This window comes from Erythrolamprus reginae, chromosome 2 (assembly GCF_031021105.1).
Source record: "Erythrolamprus reginae isolate rEryReg1 chromosome 2, rEryReg1.hap1, whole genome shotgun sequence".
NCBI lineage: Eukaryota > Metazoa > Chordata > Lepidosauria > Squamata > Dipsadidae > Erythrolamprus > Erythrolamprus reginae.
The window spans coordinates 228838182-228854288 of NC_091951.1; the positions used below are offsets into that span (position 1 = coordinate 228838182).

Sequence of the window (16107 nt, forward strand, 5' to 3'; positions counted from 1 at the left end):
CCACCAATTGACCACCCAGTGGTAAACCTGGTGTCTAATGCCATGGTTCCTGCTGAGTCCGGGGATAATTTGAAACCCGAGGACAGGAAAGCGGAGATCCTGCTCCGGAAATCGCATGCCATGTCTGGATGGGGCTTTCGAGCAGCGGCCGCTGCTTCCTTCTTCAATAGGGCTTCCATAGCATGGATTGAAGAAATGATGTCAAAACTGGGACCGGAAGATGGTAGGCTGCGGCAGGACTTGAGTAAACTGCTAGCCGCAGCGGAGTTTTCGGCTGATGCTACTCTCCACGCTGCCAAGTTTTCAGCGAGAGGGATGGCCACAACGCTTTCATCCAGACGCCTGTTGTGGCTAAGGAACTGGCAGGCTGACACTAAATCCAAGTGGCGCCTGGCCTCCTCCCCTTTCCGCGGCGCTGACCTCTTCGGGGAGGTGCTGGATAAAGTCCTTATTGAAGATAAGGATAAGAGGAAGGTCCTCCCCAGGTCCAACAGGCGGCAGGACAGGCGAACTACACCGTACAACAGACGCCAGTCCTTTCGTTGGGACAACTCCTCTGGATCAGGCAACAACCAGCGGCCATACTCGCAGGGCCGATTCAACCAGCCCTCCTCCTTTCGAAATGACCGCTCAGGGTTCCAAGACAGAACCAGAGGATATCAGCAGGCTAGACGCCCATTTAGAGGCACTAGCCAGAGGGGCTTCAAACGCCCCAAATGACTCCCAAGACGGCCAACCATTAGGAGGGAAGCTCCGCCTTTACAGCTCATTCTGGCGAGCCACCTCCTCGGACAAATGGGCTATAGCCACGGTGTCGCGAGGCCTCAGATTAGAGTTTCTTCAGCCCCCACCCAACCGTTTCATCCAGTGCCCAACACCTCGGGACCCTGCCAAGAGACAGGAGTTGTTTCAAGAGATAACACACCTTTTGAGTATACAGGCCATAGAGCCGGTACCGCAGAACGACTGGAGAACCGGTTTCTACTCAATGATCTTTACTGTACCAAAATCATCGGGAGGTTGCCGTTTGATCCTGAATTTGAAGCAATTAAACCTGTACATTCTGTACAGAAAATTCAGGATGCACTCGTTGCAGACCATCCTGACGGCAATACGCCTCCAGGACTTTTTAACATCACTGGACCTGAAGGAGGCGTACCTGCATGTCCCGATTTATCCTCCTCATCGACGGTTCCTACGTTTTTGTGTCGAGGGCGTACACTACCAATACAAGGCCATGCCATTCGGCCTTTCTTCAGCGCCCCGCACATTCACCAAGCTACTGGACGTCCTCACGGCGAGCCTGCGCGCACAATCGGTGCGTCTAATGGCCTATTTGGACGACATCGTGGTATTGTCCAAATCACGTGCCCAGGCTCAACAAGATCTCACACTGACGATGAGGACCTTGACGGAGCACGGCTTTACCATCAATGTGCCCAAGAGTCAGCTGATTCCATCTACCACGCTCCTACATCTGGGCTCCATCATCGACACGACTTCGTGCATGGTGTACCTCTCCCCGGAGAGAAGGAAGAACATAAGGTCTCTCATCTCATCCGTCAGGAGAGACAAACGGTCATCTCTGGCCTTTTTGTCCAAGGTGCTGGGGACCTTGGTCTCTTGCATCGGGATAATTCCGTGGGCCAGACACCACATTCGGAGCCTTCAATGGTTTCTACTGCCAGCCCAGAAGGTTCGGACCAGCCATTCCACCATGCGGGTTCGTCTTCCAAAGGAGGTGAAGGACTCTCTAGCGTGGTGGGTCTCCCCAGCCTTGTGCCGTGGACTATCGTTCAGCACGCACGACCTAGTCACTTTAACCACAGACGCCAGTCTCTCGGGTTGGGGAGCGCATATTGGCCAACAGTGCGCACAAGGCCTCTGGTCCAAGGAGGACCTCAACCCGGTAAACATAAACTTTCTGGAGCTCAGGGCAGTCTTCCTGGCTCTCCGGCACTTTGTTCCTTTTCTTCAAAACAAACATGTTCTGGTCTTGACGGACAACATCGCGACCAAGGCCTACCTCAACCATCAGGGGGGTACGAGGTCGCGACGTCTCATGCAGGAAGCCTCGGCCCTTTTCACCTGGGCCGAGAGGAATCTGGCATCATTATCAGCGGAGCACATCGCGGGGGTCGACAATACTCAGGCCGATTGGCTGAGCAGGACCACTCTCGACCCGACAGAATGGAAACTAGATTCGCGATTGTTCCAAAGAATCACGGAGATTTTCGGTACGCCTCTGGTGGACATGTTCGCGACACACACCAATGCGCAGCTCCCCAGATTTTACACCCGTTTCCCTTCGCCCAGGGCGGAGGGAGTAGATGCTCTCACCTCCCGCTGGCCGCAGGGTCTCCTCTACGCCTACCCGCCGACGAAGATTCTACCGAAGGTGGTGGACAAGATTTTGCGGGAGAGGGCAGAGGTGATTCTGGTCGCTCCGTACTGGCCACGCAGACCGTGGTTTTCGGATCTAGTGTCTCTTTCAACATCCCCACCGTGGAGGATCCCGGACAGAGAGATATCCCTCAGCCAGGGATCGGTCAATCATCCGGAACCCCAGTGGTTTCAACTGACCGTCTGGAGATTGAGCGGAACAGGTTGAGGGGACATCATTTACCTGATGACATCATCTCAACGATACAGGCGGCTCGACGACCATCCACCTCGAGAATATACCAGGCCACCTGGTCAGCCTTCTGTAAGTTCTGCCGAGAGAACAGTACTGACACGGAGGCGGCTTCGGTGTTGCAGGTATTGGGGTTCCTCCAGGCGGGTCTGGATCGGGGATTAGCCCCCAATACCCTCCGGAGGCAAGTTGCAGCTTTGTCCACAATCATTAGAACGGGGGAGCAGAGATCCTTATCTTTCCATCCTTGGGTCAAGGACTTCCTTAAAGGCGCTGCAAACATTCATCCTCCCACAATCCATCGTTTTCCATCGTGGGACCTGTCGTTAGTGTTAAATGCATTGACTGGTCCACCGTTCGAGCCATTGAGGTCCATACCACTTAGGTTCTTAACGATTAAGACAGCCTTCCTGGTGGCTGTGACATCGGCTAGGAGGGTTTCAGACATCTCTGCGCTCTCTGTACGTTCTGATCTTTGTATATTTTATCCTGACAGGCTAGTCCTACGGTTAGATCCAGCGTTCCTGCCCAAGATTAACTCTTTATTTCACAGGAAGCAGGAGATAGTGTTGCCTGATTTTTGTGCTGGTGGGAATCATCCGTTAGAACTCAGGTGGCACAAACTGGATGTCAGGAGAGCCGTAAAAATTTATATTCGACGGACAGAGCCATTTAGGCGGTCCGAAAGGATGTTTATTTCTTTTTCACAGACTAAATCAGGACTTGGGGTTTCCCCCAAGTCAATCAGTCGCTGGATTCGTGAGTGTATTGCTGAAGCCTACGAAACCACCACTCAGACTCTGCCTCAGGGGATCACTGCTCATTCCACTCGCAGTGCAGCCACTTCAGCAGCCTGGAGGACCCAGGCTTCGGCTGAGGATATTTGCCGGGCAGCTACGTGGTCTGCGCCTTCTACATTCATCCGGCATTACAAACTGGACACGTATGCCTCAGCTGAGGCTTCCTTTGGGAGAAGAGTTTTGCAGACGGTTTGTTCTACTGTTAATCCCTGAATCTGCACTCTCCCACCCTTGGACTAGAACTGGGGCATATCCCATCCTGGACTCTCCTTCCAGAAGCAGTGGAGAAGAACCGTTGTACCTACCTGAACGGTCTTCTCGATGCTCTGGAAGGAGAGTCCAGACCCACCCAAGTAATCGTTTGATTCAAGGGATTTGGGTTGTGTTTTGTCTAATAGTTATGTTCATAAGGGTTCAATAAAATTGTGTTGGATATTAATGACTTCGTTTTTTAAAACTGAACCCTTGGGGGCAGGCAAGGGGCGGTGCCTAATTAACATGTTAATTTATAACTCAGTCTCAACCAATAAGATTGAGGGTTAACCCATCCTGGACTCTCCTTCCAGAGCATCGAGAAGACCGTTCAGGTAGGTACAACGGTTCATTTCCCCATGCCTGGCGGCAAAGGTGAGTTTTTAATGACTTACGGAAGGTGAGGAGGGTGGGGGCAGTCCTAGTCTCTGGGGGGAGTTGGTTCCAGAGGGACAGGGCCTCCACAAAGAAGGCTCTTTCCCTGGGTCTCACCGACGACATTGTTTAGTCGACGGGACCCGGAGAAGGCCAACTGTGGGACCTAATCGGCCACTGGGATTCGTGCGGCAGGAGGTGGTCTTGGAGATATTCTAGTTTGCTGCCATGTAGGGCTTTATAGGTCATAACCAACACTTCGAACACTTGGAAATTGATCGGCAGCCAGTGCAGGTCGCGGAGTGTTGATGAGAAATGGGCGTATTTGGGGAGGCCCATGATTACTCTCGCGGCCGCATTCTGCACGATCTGAAGTTTCTGAACACTCTTCAAAGGTAGCCCCATGTAGAGAGCTTTGCAGTAGTCGAACCTCGAGGTGATGAGGGCATGAGTGACTGAGCAGTGACTCCCGGTCCAGGTAGGGCCGCAACTGCTGCACCAGGCGAACCTGGGCAAATGCCCTCCTCGCCACAGCTGAAAGATAGTGCTCTAATGTTAGCTGTGGATCAACGAGGATGCCCAAGTTGCGGACCCTCTCTGAGGGGGTCAATAATTTCCCCCCCAGGGTAATGGACGGACAGATGGGATTGTCCTTGTCAGGGTTGAGCTTGAGCCTGTTGACACCCATCCAGACCCCAACAGCCTCCAGGCACTGACATATCACTTCCACCGCTTCACCAACTGGACATGGGGTGGAGATATAAAGCTGGGTATCATCAGCATACTGATGATACCTCACCCCATGCCCTTGGATGATCTCACCCAGCGGTTTCATGTAGATATTGAATAGCAGGGGGAGAGGACCCCCACAAGGGAGAGACCTAGAGGTCGACCTCTGACCCCCCACTAACATCGACTGTGACCCACCGTAGAGGTAGGAGGAGAACCACTGCAGAACAGTGCCTTCCACTCCCAAGCCCTCCAGCCGGCGCAGAAGGATACCATCGTCAATGGTATCAAAAGCCGCTGAAAGGTCAAGAAACACCAGGACAGAGGAGAAGCCCCTGTCCCGGGCCCGCCAGAGATCATCCATCAGCGCGACCAAAGCAGTTTCCGTGCTGTAACCGGGCCTGAATCCTGACTGTTGAGGACCTAGACAGATAAAACAAGCAAATGAGATAAAAATAAGCAAATCTGAACCAAAAATCAGCATAGTGGTTAAGGCACTAATCTAGAAAGTGGAAGTACATGAGTACACCTCAGAACAAGGCACGGATTTGTAAATAACTGGGGTAAATCGGAGAGCAGTGTTTCTTCCCTTCCTCCGATTGGTTGGTGGAGAAGTGTCCTCTGTGTCCAAAAAGCCCAGGATTAACGGGCTTTTGGGCCCATTTGGCGAAGGGGCTGGGATGGGAGGGGCTGGGGCAAAGAGATAGGGCCATTTCAGCCAAGGACAAAAGGCAACACCGAATGGTTGGGTGCAGAACTCTGGGGACCAACCAGGCGCAGTCAAGCAGAGGAGGCGAACAGTCTCATTTCAAACATACAATTATCATACTAAGAATAGTTCCCAGCATTCTCTGTGAAGTGAAAAGCTTTGTGGCTTTATTTTCAGGTACATGGGTTTCTTGTTATTCATTCCCACTATCTTTTACTGGTTCTATTTGCATTCATATTCCACATTTGCACAGATTTTCTTAATTGTCCTGACCCTGGAAATTGTTCTTCCAACATTCTATATAGGCATTTAACATAAATTTGTAACCCTGAATATGTTTCTCAAAAGTGAGACCCTGGAATGGTTTTTTAAAAATGTTACCATTAATTTTGTATCAACATTTCTTTTTGCTCATGATACAATTTAAAATTTCCTTAATCACATATTTCCAATTATTACAGCTTTTATGTTAAAAAACATGTTAATTGCTGCGAAGATGCTTTATTGCAACTCTAGGGAAAACAAATGCTACAAACCTAGTTTGTAACACAAATAAGCATATGCAGACCATTGGTAAAACAAAAACACAACATATTTAATTCTGTTTATATTGCTATTTTTAATCTCTCAGGTAGCTGCTTCATTGATAACAACTTCCAAGATAGATGAAAAAGAAGCCAACAGAAACGTGAGGTATACATAATAAATATAAATATTGATTTAATACAAAAACATGCATTTGTTCACATCTTTTATTATTTCACTTTTAAACTTCTGTTCAAAAAAATGTGCCTGAAGTCCTACAATACATCAACAGATTTTTCTTCCAGCTGCAGCCTTTTTGTTTCCTTCCCTCTTCCATATTTGCATGAGAATAAAAAATGCCAGTTTGATAGAGGAATGCAGTTTAATTAGTGAAAATTGCATTGTATTAGGAATATTGGTATTAGTTCCCAATAAGTTATTTTTATTCCACTTGTATATAGTATAAAACTTCTAACATAAATGAATGATTCATAAATATATGCCAGATGGTTGGAGGAGGAAATAAAGATTACTGACCTTCTTTGTTAAGATGTTTAAAACATATAGCAAGTAGTTCTTTTTTTTAAAGCTCACATTTAGGATTTTATTCAGATTTTATCATTCTATAACCTCGACTCCAATTGGAAAACAGAGTCGACTGACAACGAGTCAGTCGAGGTGACTGGGGCACGTACTTGTCCACCTGTCTGGGAAGAGTTTGATCTGGTGACACCTGATGAAGTGGACAAGGCCATTGGAGCTGTGAGTTCCGCCACCTGTTTACTGGATCCGTGTCCCTCCTGGCTGGTTTCGGCCAGCAGGGAGGTGACACGGAGCTGGGTCCAGGAGATTGTCAACGCTTCCTTGGGGAGGAGGTCTTTTCCATCACCCTATAAAGAGGCGCTTGTGCGCCCCCTCCTCAAGAAGCCTTCCCTGGACCCAGCCGTGCTTAATAACTACCGTCCAGTCTCCAACCTTCCCTTTATGGGGAAGGTTGTCAAGAAGGTGGTGGCGCTCCAACTGTCCTTGGAAGAAACCGATTATCTAGGTCCCCAGCAGTCTGGATTCAGGCCCGACAACAGCACGGAAACTGCTTTGGTCGCGTTGATGGATGATCTCTGGTGGGCCCGGGACAGGGGCTTGTCCTCTGTCCTGCTGCTTCTTGACCTCTCAGCGGCTTTCGATACCATCGACCATGGTATCCTTCTGCGCCGACTGGAGGGGTTGGGAGTGGGAGGCACTGTTCTCCAGTGGTTCTCCTCCTACCTCTCCGGTCGGTCGCAGTCGGTGTTAGTGGGGGGCCAGAGGTCGACCTCGAGGTTACTCCCTTGTGGGATGCCTCAGGGGTCCGTCGTCTCCCCCCTACTATTTAATATCTACATGAAACCGCTGGGTGAGATCATCCAGGGACATGGGGTGAGGTATCATCAGTATGAGGATGATACCCAGTTATACATCTCCACCCCATGTCCAGTCAACGAAGCAGTGGAAGTGATGTGCCGGTGCCTGGAGGCTGTTGGGGTCTGGATGGGTGTCAACAGACTCAAGCTCAACCCGGATAAGACGGAGTGGCTGTGGGTTCTGCCTCCCAAGGACAATGCCATCTGTCCGTCCATAACCCTGGGGGGGGAATTACTGACCCCCTCAGAGAGGGTCCGCAACCTGGGCATCCCCCTCGATCCACAGCTCACATTAGAGCAGTGGTCCCCAAACTACGGCACGTGGGCCACATGCGGCCAACTGAGGCCATTTATCCGGCCCACTGGTGAGTGACAAGAGCACAGGGAAAAGAGAGAGAAAGAAAGAAAATGGAAAGAGAGGGAGGGAAGGAGAAGTGGAGAGGAATGAAGGAGGGAAGGAAGGAAGTGAAATGGAGGGAACAAGGAAGAAAAGGAAGGAAGGAAGAATGAAATGAATGGAGGGACAGAGGAAGGAAGGACTGTTTTGGGGAGGGGGGTGTAATTTTTTTAATTTTTTCTCTCAACATACATTCAAACAACACAGTGTACCATCTAATTTCCATGAATTAAAATGCAGTATTTTGTTAGTAACTAATATCAATCATCAAAAACGTTGCAAAAGGTTTTTTTTCTAATTTTGTCATCCAGTTACATTCACTTTCTTTTAATTAAATTTCCTCCTTAATGTTCCTTCAAAAAGTACAACACCAATTATATTTCTAACTTATTAACCATTATGCCAAAGTGCTTCCTTCTTTCTTTATACATTTTTCATAAGCCAAGAAAACCTTGTACAGTGATCCCCCGGTTATTGCGTCCCCGACCATTGCGAACAGGGTAATTTGCGATTTTTCAACCCGGAAGTCAAAATACCATCTACGCATGCGTGCCCTTTTTTTTTCTATGGGCACGCATGCGTAGATGGCAACCGGGAGATCAGCTGCTGGGCGGCTTCCCTGGGTCTTCCCCCTCTTGCTGGCATCAGCGAGGAGTTTCCCCACCGCCCACGCAAACTCCTCGCTGCTGCTCGCCCGCCCTTCGCCTGCCCACACCGTTCGCTCCCCCTCTTGCTGGCGGGCGGGCGAGAAGCCCTCCCCAGCACCCGCTCGCCCGCCCTTCGCCGCTCGCCCGCCCTTCGCCCTGGCGGAGAAATTCCAGCCCCCACCTGGTCCCGCCCGATCCTCCTCCCTGAGGCAGCTCGCCCTCCCATGGCCGCTTCCTCCACCCTCCATCGCAAGCCCTCGCCACCGCAGCCAACGTGCGCTGCGATCTTCAAGCCCGGCTCCTTTCGGCCCAGCATCCCGGGCCAAGCAGCTGCCTTCCGTGACTGAGCCTGGCTGGCCCAGAAGATCGTAGCGCGCGTTGGCTGCAGCGGCGAGCGAAGCCAAGCCGGCAGCAATGTCGCCGCCGCTGCAGCCAACGCGCGCTACGATCTTCCGGGCCAGCCAGGCTCAGTCACGGAAGGCAGCCGCTTGGCCCGGGATGCTGGGCCGAGAGGAGCCGGGCTTGATCCGCTGAGCCTGGCTGGCCCGGAAGATCGTAGCGCGCGTTGGCTGCAGCGGCGGCGACATTGCTGCCGGCTTGGCTTCGCTCGCTCGCCGCTGAGGAGCCGAAGATTGGGGGGCGGCGCGGCGAGCAAGCAAAGCCAAGCCGGCAGCAATGTCGCCGCCGCTGCAGCCAACGCGCGCTACGATCTTCCGGGCCAGCCAGGCTCAGTCACGGAAGGCAGCCGCTTGGCCCGGGATGCTGGGCCGAGAGGAGCCGGGCTTGATCCGCTGAGCCTGGCTGGCCCGGAAGATCGTAGCGCGCGTTGGCTGCAGCGGCGGCGACATTGCTGCCGGCTTGGCTTCGCTCGCTCGCCGCTGAGGAGCCGAAGATTGGGGGGCGGCGCGGCGAGCGAGCAAAGCCAAGCCGGCAGCAATGTCGCCGCCGCTGCAGCCAACGCGCGCTACGATCTTCCGGGCCAGCCAGGCTCAGTCACGGAAGGCAGCCGCTTGGCCCGGGATGCTGGGCCGAGAGGAGCCGGGCTTGATCCGCTGAGCCTGGCTGGCCCGGAAGATCGTAGCGCGCGTTGGCTGCAGCGGCGGCGACATTGCTGCCGGCTTGGCTTCGCTCGCTCGCCGCTGAGGAGCCGAAGATTGGGGGGCGGCGCGGCGAGCGAGCGAAGCCAAGCCGGCAGCAATGTTGCCGCCGCTGCAGCCAACGCACGCTACGATCTTCCGGGCCAGCCAGGCTCAGTCACGGAAGGCAGCCGCTTGGCCCGGGATGCTGGGCCGAGAGGAGCCGGGCTTGATCCGCTGAGCCTGGCTGGCCCGGAAGATCGTAGCGCGCGTTGGCTGCAGCGGCGGCAACATTGCTGCCGGCTTGGCTTCGCTCGCTCGCCGCTGAGGAGCCGAAGATTGGGGGGCGGCGCGGCGAGCGAGCGAGCGAAGCCAAGCCGGCAGCAATGTCGCCGGCGCTGCAGCCAACGCGCGCTATGATCTTCCGGGCCAGCCAGGCTCAGCGGATCAAGCCCGGCTCCTCTCGGCCCAGCATCCCGGGCCAAGCGGCTGCCTTCCGTGACTGAGCCTGGCTGGCCCGGAAGATCGTAGCGCGTGTTGGCTGCAGCGGCGGCGACATTGCTGCCGGCTTGGCTTCGCTCGCTCGCTCGCCGCTGAGGAGCCGAAGATTGGGGGCGGCGCGGCTCTTTTAAAACATCGCCGCCGACATGGGGGGCTTGCTAGCACCCCCCCAAACCCGGGTTGGGGGTTCGGGGGGGTGCTAGCGAGCCCCCCATGTCGGCGGCGATGTTTTAAAAGAGCCGCGCCGCCCCCCAATCTTCGGCTCCTCGCTAGCGCTGCGGAAGTTTAAAACACCATCTGCACATGCGCAGATGGTGTTTTTACTTCCGCAGCGCTACTTCGCGAAAACCCGCTCGTTGCAGGGGATCCTGGAACGGAACCCTCGCAACGAGCGGGGGATCACTGTATAGCCAATCAGATGTCAACAAAAGAAAATTAAAAACAAAACATAAACATACAGTATATGAATTTCAGACCTTCTCACCCCTCTAAATAGTACGTTCCCATTTTGTTTTTTACTTTAAAACAAGGTATGTGCAGTGTGCAGAGGAATTTGTTCATAGTTTTTATAGTCCGGCCCTCCAACAGTCTGAGGGACAGTGAACTGGCCCCCTGTGTAAAAAGTTTGGGGACTCCTGCATTAGAGAAACATCTTTTAGCTGTGGCGAGGGGGGCGTTTGCCCAGGTTCGCCTGGTGCACCAGTTGCGGCCCTATCTGGACCGGGACTCACTGCTCACAGTCACTCATGCCCTCATCACCTCGAGGCTCGACTACTGTAATGCTCTCTACATGGGGCTACCTTTGAAAAGTGTTTGGAAACTTCAGATCGTGCAGAATGCAGCTGCGAGAGCAATCATGGGCTTCCCAAGGCATGCCCATGTTACTCCAACACTCCGCAGTCTGCATTGGTTGCCGATCAGTTTCCGGTCACAATTCAAAGTGTTGGTTATGACCTATAAAGCCCTTCATGGCACCGGACCAGAATATCTCCGGGACCGCCTCCTGCCGCACGAATCCCAGCGATCGGTTAGGTCCCACAGAGTTGGCCTTCTACGGGTCCTGTCGACTAAACAATGTCATTTGGCGGGACCCAGGAGAAGAGCCTTCTCTGTGGCGGCCCTGACCCTCTGGAACCAGCTCCCCCCAAATATCAGAGTTGCCCCCACCCTCCTTGCCTTTCGCAAGCTCCTTAAAACCCACCTTTGTTGTCAGGCATGGGGGAATTGAAAATTTTTTCTCCCTTCCCCCTAGGCTTATAGAATTTATACATGGTATGTTCGTTGGTATGATTGGTCTCTTAAATTGGGGTTTTTTAGATTACTTTTTATTTAATATTAGATTTGTTACATTGTTTTTTATTGTTGTTAGCCGCCCCAAGTCTTCAGAGAGGGGCGGCATACAAATCTAAATAAACTAAACTAAACTAAACTATAACCTTAAATGTTATTTATTTTGGGTGACATGTTAAGCATGTGGCTATAGCAAACTTTACTGTATTGATGATCCCTTTTCAGTCTATTTTTCAAAACTAGTTCCAGAGCTAAAATGATTTTCAATACTCTTGATAATGAATTATACTAGAGAAAATCAATCTATAATTTGCTTTAACTTCCTGACATCATAGTGCTGATTATCCTTGATCAATGTCCATTACAATTTTTATTTTACCTATAAGAAACACTCCCCTCAGTCTGAATTGATGCTCATAGTTTGGCTTTTTGAAATCCTCATGGTTTTATTTTGTCTTCTATATTAAATCTAGATGAAGCCTCTTGAATATAGCCATAAATGGTATCAACAATCTTTATCCTTCATTTCCCCTTCTCAGTAGCTTCCAGAAAGTAATGTCCAAATTAAATCATTACCTGGAAGCAGTGAAGTATTAGAAAAAATGCTTATAAATCAATTGAAATGTGTGGGCAATTCTTGGTTGCTGTCTGTCAAGGCATTAATATCTATGGAGGTTCTCAGACTTCCTAGTCATGGTTGTCCCAAAAATGCTTTCAAAAAGGCAATCGGACTTTCTTGATTTTTCTTGAAGACTTAACGCTCTATAGAGTGTAAACAACAGTATATCGATATTTTCCATTCCACACCAGTTAGTTAGAACTGAAGAAACTTCTTGTATGAGAAGTGAATTGTCTTTAAGAAAAATCAGGAAAGTCCAGTTGCCTTTTTTGAAAGTACATTTGGGTCAAGACATTATGTTACACCGTACGCAGAGTTTATTCCCTTAAGAGCTAGGGTTACTGCTTGGTTTTATTGTAAAACAATATGGGTAAGCCAGTAGTGCTGTATTTTCCAGTCTTGACTATTACCTTCACAAAGAGAAACAGAATAAGGTTCTGTACAAATAATCTGATCTTACCAAAGTTTATTTAAGCTTGAGTTTTCTACATGGAGCTCCATATTGTAGAAAATATGGAAATTTCAGGATGCAGAATGAGATCTACTGTGTTGATCATGATGTACCAGTATTATATATTGATTGCTATTGTTTTCCACAAACCAGCTCAAGGGAAATGTACAGAAGAGTAACAAATTCAAAATGTAATTTGTTTTTAACAAAATGTGCGGATTCAGTCAGTATATTTTATAAACGAGGGTATGGTACATTGTGCTTCCTTATGGAAGCCCTATAGAATTCTTTGCCTTGGAATATTTAGCAATCTATTTTACTTCTCATTTTCAAGGAGTAAGAGGACAGCAGTACGAAATTGCTTTTTTTGCCATGTACGTTTCCCCTGAAAAAGGCTTGTAACTGACCAGCTATCTTAGCGATTGCCTTGGAAAAAGTTATAGAATATAAGCTATAAAGAGTATAAAAGAGAGATGACTGCAAAATATTCTTTGTATCTTTGCTTTTAGAGGTTGAATTTTATATAGACTCTAGAGTTCTGACATGGGGAAATAGGGTTCTTCTAACTCCTTCCCATTTCTGGAAAAGCATTTGGCTATCCTGCTGATAACAATTTTAATTTCCCTTGAGGAGTGCTCAGTCCAATATTTCCTCATGAAAAGATTTTTCAGAGGCAATCCTTACAGCAGGATTTGTTTCTGTATTTGATTTAGTGTTTGTTTATTGCATTTTTATCCCATCTTTATTCCTTTATACATGATGCATAAATTTTTAAAAATATATATTGTACAAATTGTAAAAGTTCCAAATAAATTTGGGAACAATTAGCAATATAAAAAAGGAGAGTGCTAAATATTAGGTAGTAAACTATGTCTAAGTTGTATTTGGGGCGTGCTAAATTTATTATTTATTATTAATTTGTATTTATTTATTATTTAGGAGAGCCACTTTAGTGTAGTGGTTGAGGCATCAGGGTATAAACCAGGAGACTGCAATTTCTAGTCCTGCCTTAGCTATGAAGCCAACTGAGTAATCCTGTGCCAACTTCCTATCTAAGCACTGGGAAGCAAGCAAGGGCAAGTACTTACGAAATCTTACCAAGCAAACTGCAACTACTCCAGGCAGTCACCAAGAGTCAACACTGGCTTAAAGGCACAAAAAAATATTCTGAAATCTGTTAATTATCCCATCTGTTGAACTGTTTTTGTTTTTATTTTGATTTATGATATAGTTAAATAGTGCACTAGTATTTAAAATTGAATTTATACAACACATAAACATGACATGGCTTATTTTGCTTTATTTATACAATCTCAACCAATTGCAATTTAGTCAGCAAGCCATAAAACAAACAAAGTGAATATATAATCAGTTTAAGATCAAGAAAGAAAATAAGCTTTGAGTCTTGTACCATTTGGATTTTGTAACTCATTAAAATTGAACTTTAACACTGAAATTTCTTTAAATTCTTTGTTCAAGATGCCTTGTCCATATACCACAGCTATTTTTTGTTCTCCAATCTGAACTACGTAGAATAAAAATTTGTACCTTAAAATAAAATCTTTTTGCTCCCATATTATTTAGTTTGTGTACACCTACATGAAAAAGCAATGATCTTTGAAGATTACAGCTAGCCAAAGTATTTTTAAAGTTGAAGTTGAAGAAATCCTTAACTTTTAGACAATACTTGAGATTGTTTTTACTTATTTTTTTAAATCATCATTTTTTCTACTTTGATAAGATATGAATCTGTTATCTTCACAAAATGAGTGATGAAAACATGAAATGTAATAATTGAAAGATCTCTCGGAATGGGATTTCATGTACTGTATGTATACATACTTACAGCAAGGAATAAGTCTGTGCTATATGAGTCTTAGACTTTGATATTTATAGTCAAAATTTAAAAAGCAACTTATATAGGACCGATCTTCACTACTTTAATACCTCATTCTGGGTTCATAAATACATCAGCAGTTTTGATGAATTCCAAAAAACTCTACTGTTTTAATGTGTTGCATTGAATTATTTTCTTCATAGAAGCTCTGAGTCATTTGGAGAATTGAGAAGCTGATTTTACAATGAGGGCTATTTTAACATTCCACTTTTCTTATGTTGTAAAAATTACTTCAGAAATCCTAGGAAATTAATCTTATGTTTGTTTTGCAGAAAAAATGGAAAGTATAAATCCTCAGAAGGTGAAGGACTACAGTTAAAAACTCCACTGGGAACCCAGTATAAAAACAATAGGAATTTGAGAGAGAGAACACCAGTCACATTTTCACAGTTAAAAGATGCTTATCCCTGTGGATGTATTCATGCTCCACCAAATACCTCAGAACTCAGATTGAATAATGCAGGTGCATTTTCAATTCAGCAAAATTTGCAGGTTCTAAAAAATGTCAAAGAGGGAAGAAAGACCAGTCAGTATGCAAAGGAACACGATGATTACTTTTCATCCCATAGTGATGTAAATAAATATATGTCTTTATCTCCAGTGAAAGCTCAGATATCTGAAGAAGCTATTAGCTCAATGGAAAAGTTAGGTGAAGGTGATTTTCTACTGGCCACAAAAAATGCACAGCAAAACTTAAAATGTGGTGGTTTTCCAAATAATTCAGATGTAGAGTCTGAATGCAGCATGGACACAAGTTTATCCCCAGGTAATAATAGTGCAAATAGTGAAAAATCTGACATTCCCAAATACCCATTCCCATATAACTCAGAATCCTCAGTGGTGACAGAATTAAATACATTCATGGAAGAGCAAACTTTCCAATCTGAAACTTCTTTCAGTGACAATATCCAAAATTCTGATGAGTGGTCTGCTATTAGCCAAAATGAATATTTTGAGGGAACATCTATCCACATTTATAGGACTGTCTATCCTTACTATTTATGGTACTTCTATCAAACTAGTAATTCCCAGTTTGTAACTCAGACTTACCAAGAATTAAATTCCTATGAAATATATCCACTAAATTCTGCAGTGTCTGCAACTGCATGTACAGTGAATACTGCATACTCCAGTAGGTTTCACACAGAGACTATTAGTCATTTTGATGCTAGAGAATCACAAAGTTTTAGTATTGCACAGGCCTATCCAATGCATGGGTACTTCAGTCCCATAGCAGCTTATCCATATAGTTACCAGCAGCAGCAAACTTGGTATGAAGAAAATTGGCCTCTGTCACATAATGTTTTCCCATATCCTTCCACTATTGGTTTGTGAAACAATGCCATTTCAATAAATACTAAATAGTTCTGGAGGTGATATTTTTTGACTGACAGTTAATGGTTGTCAGTATCTTTTTGTCACTAAAGATAAAAAGCAGTTTCAGTTATAACAAAGGGATGGAGAATTGTTTTCAAGCTTTTTTGTTAAATTCATCTGCCACATATCTCACCATGGAGCTATTCTGGGTAGCATAACAACAGTAAAAAGAAAGAAATGTGTTGGGTCCCATAGATCCTTACTGGGATGCTGCCATTCTGGGGGAGGGCGCCTGGAGACATTCCTCAGTTTATAATTTTCTTCCTCATGCCTATCTAACCTGTGCTTTGATTTACCTTCCTGGGAACAAGAGTGGGGAAGAGCCAAAGGTGGGCTGCTAAGGTGGAATGGTGATGTGTGCTCGCTTCCATGGCTCTGAGTGCTAGCAGAATCCAGCGCCTTTCTGCTACTGCAGCTGTGCAGGTAG

The 16107-nt window shown here is 47.3% G+C and overlaps 1 protein-coding gene across 4 annotated transcripts in view; it reads left to right on the plus strand.

Annotated features, from left to right (window-relative positions):
• TEX15 (testis expressed 15, meiosis and synapsis associated) overlaps positions 1-13980 on the plus strand; it is a 76675-nt gene extending 62695 nt beyond the window's left edge. For 3 of the 4 annotated variants that reach the window (XM_070742204.1, XM_070742203.1, XM_070742205.1), the window contains exons 8-9: positions 6132-6193; positions 13346-13980. In XM_070742204.1, coding sequence (XP_070598305.1) covers positions 6132-6193; positions 13346-13364 — 81 coding nt within the window. In that variant the 3' untranslated portion in view covers positions 13365-13980. The remainder of the gene's footprint in view (positions 1-6131; positions 6194-13345) is intronic. The other variant, XM_070742206.1, reaches the window with a different exon arrangement.
• The last annotated feature ends 2127 nt before the right edge of the window (positions 13981-16107 follow it).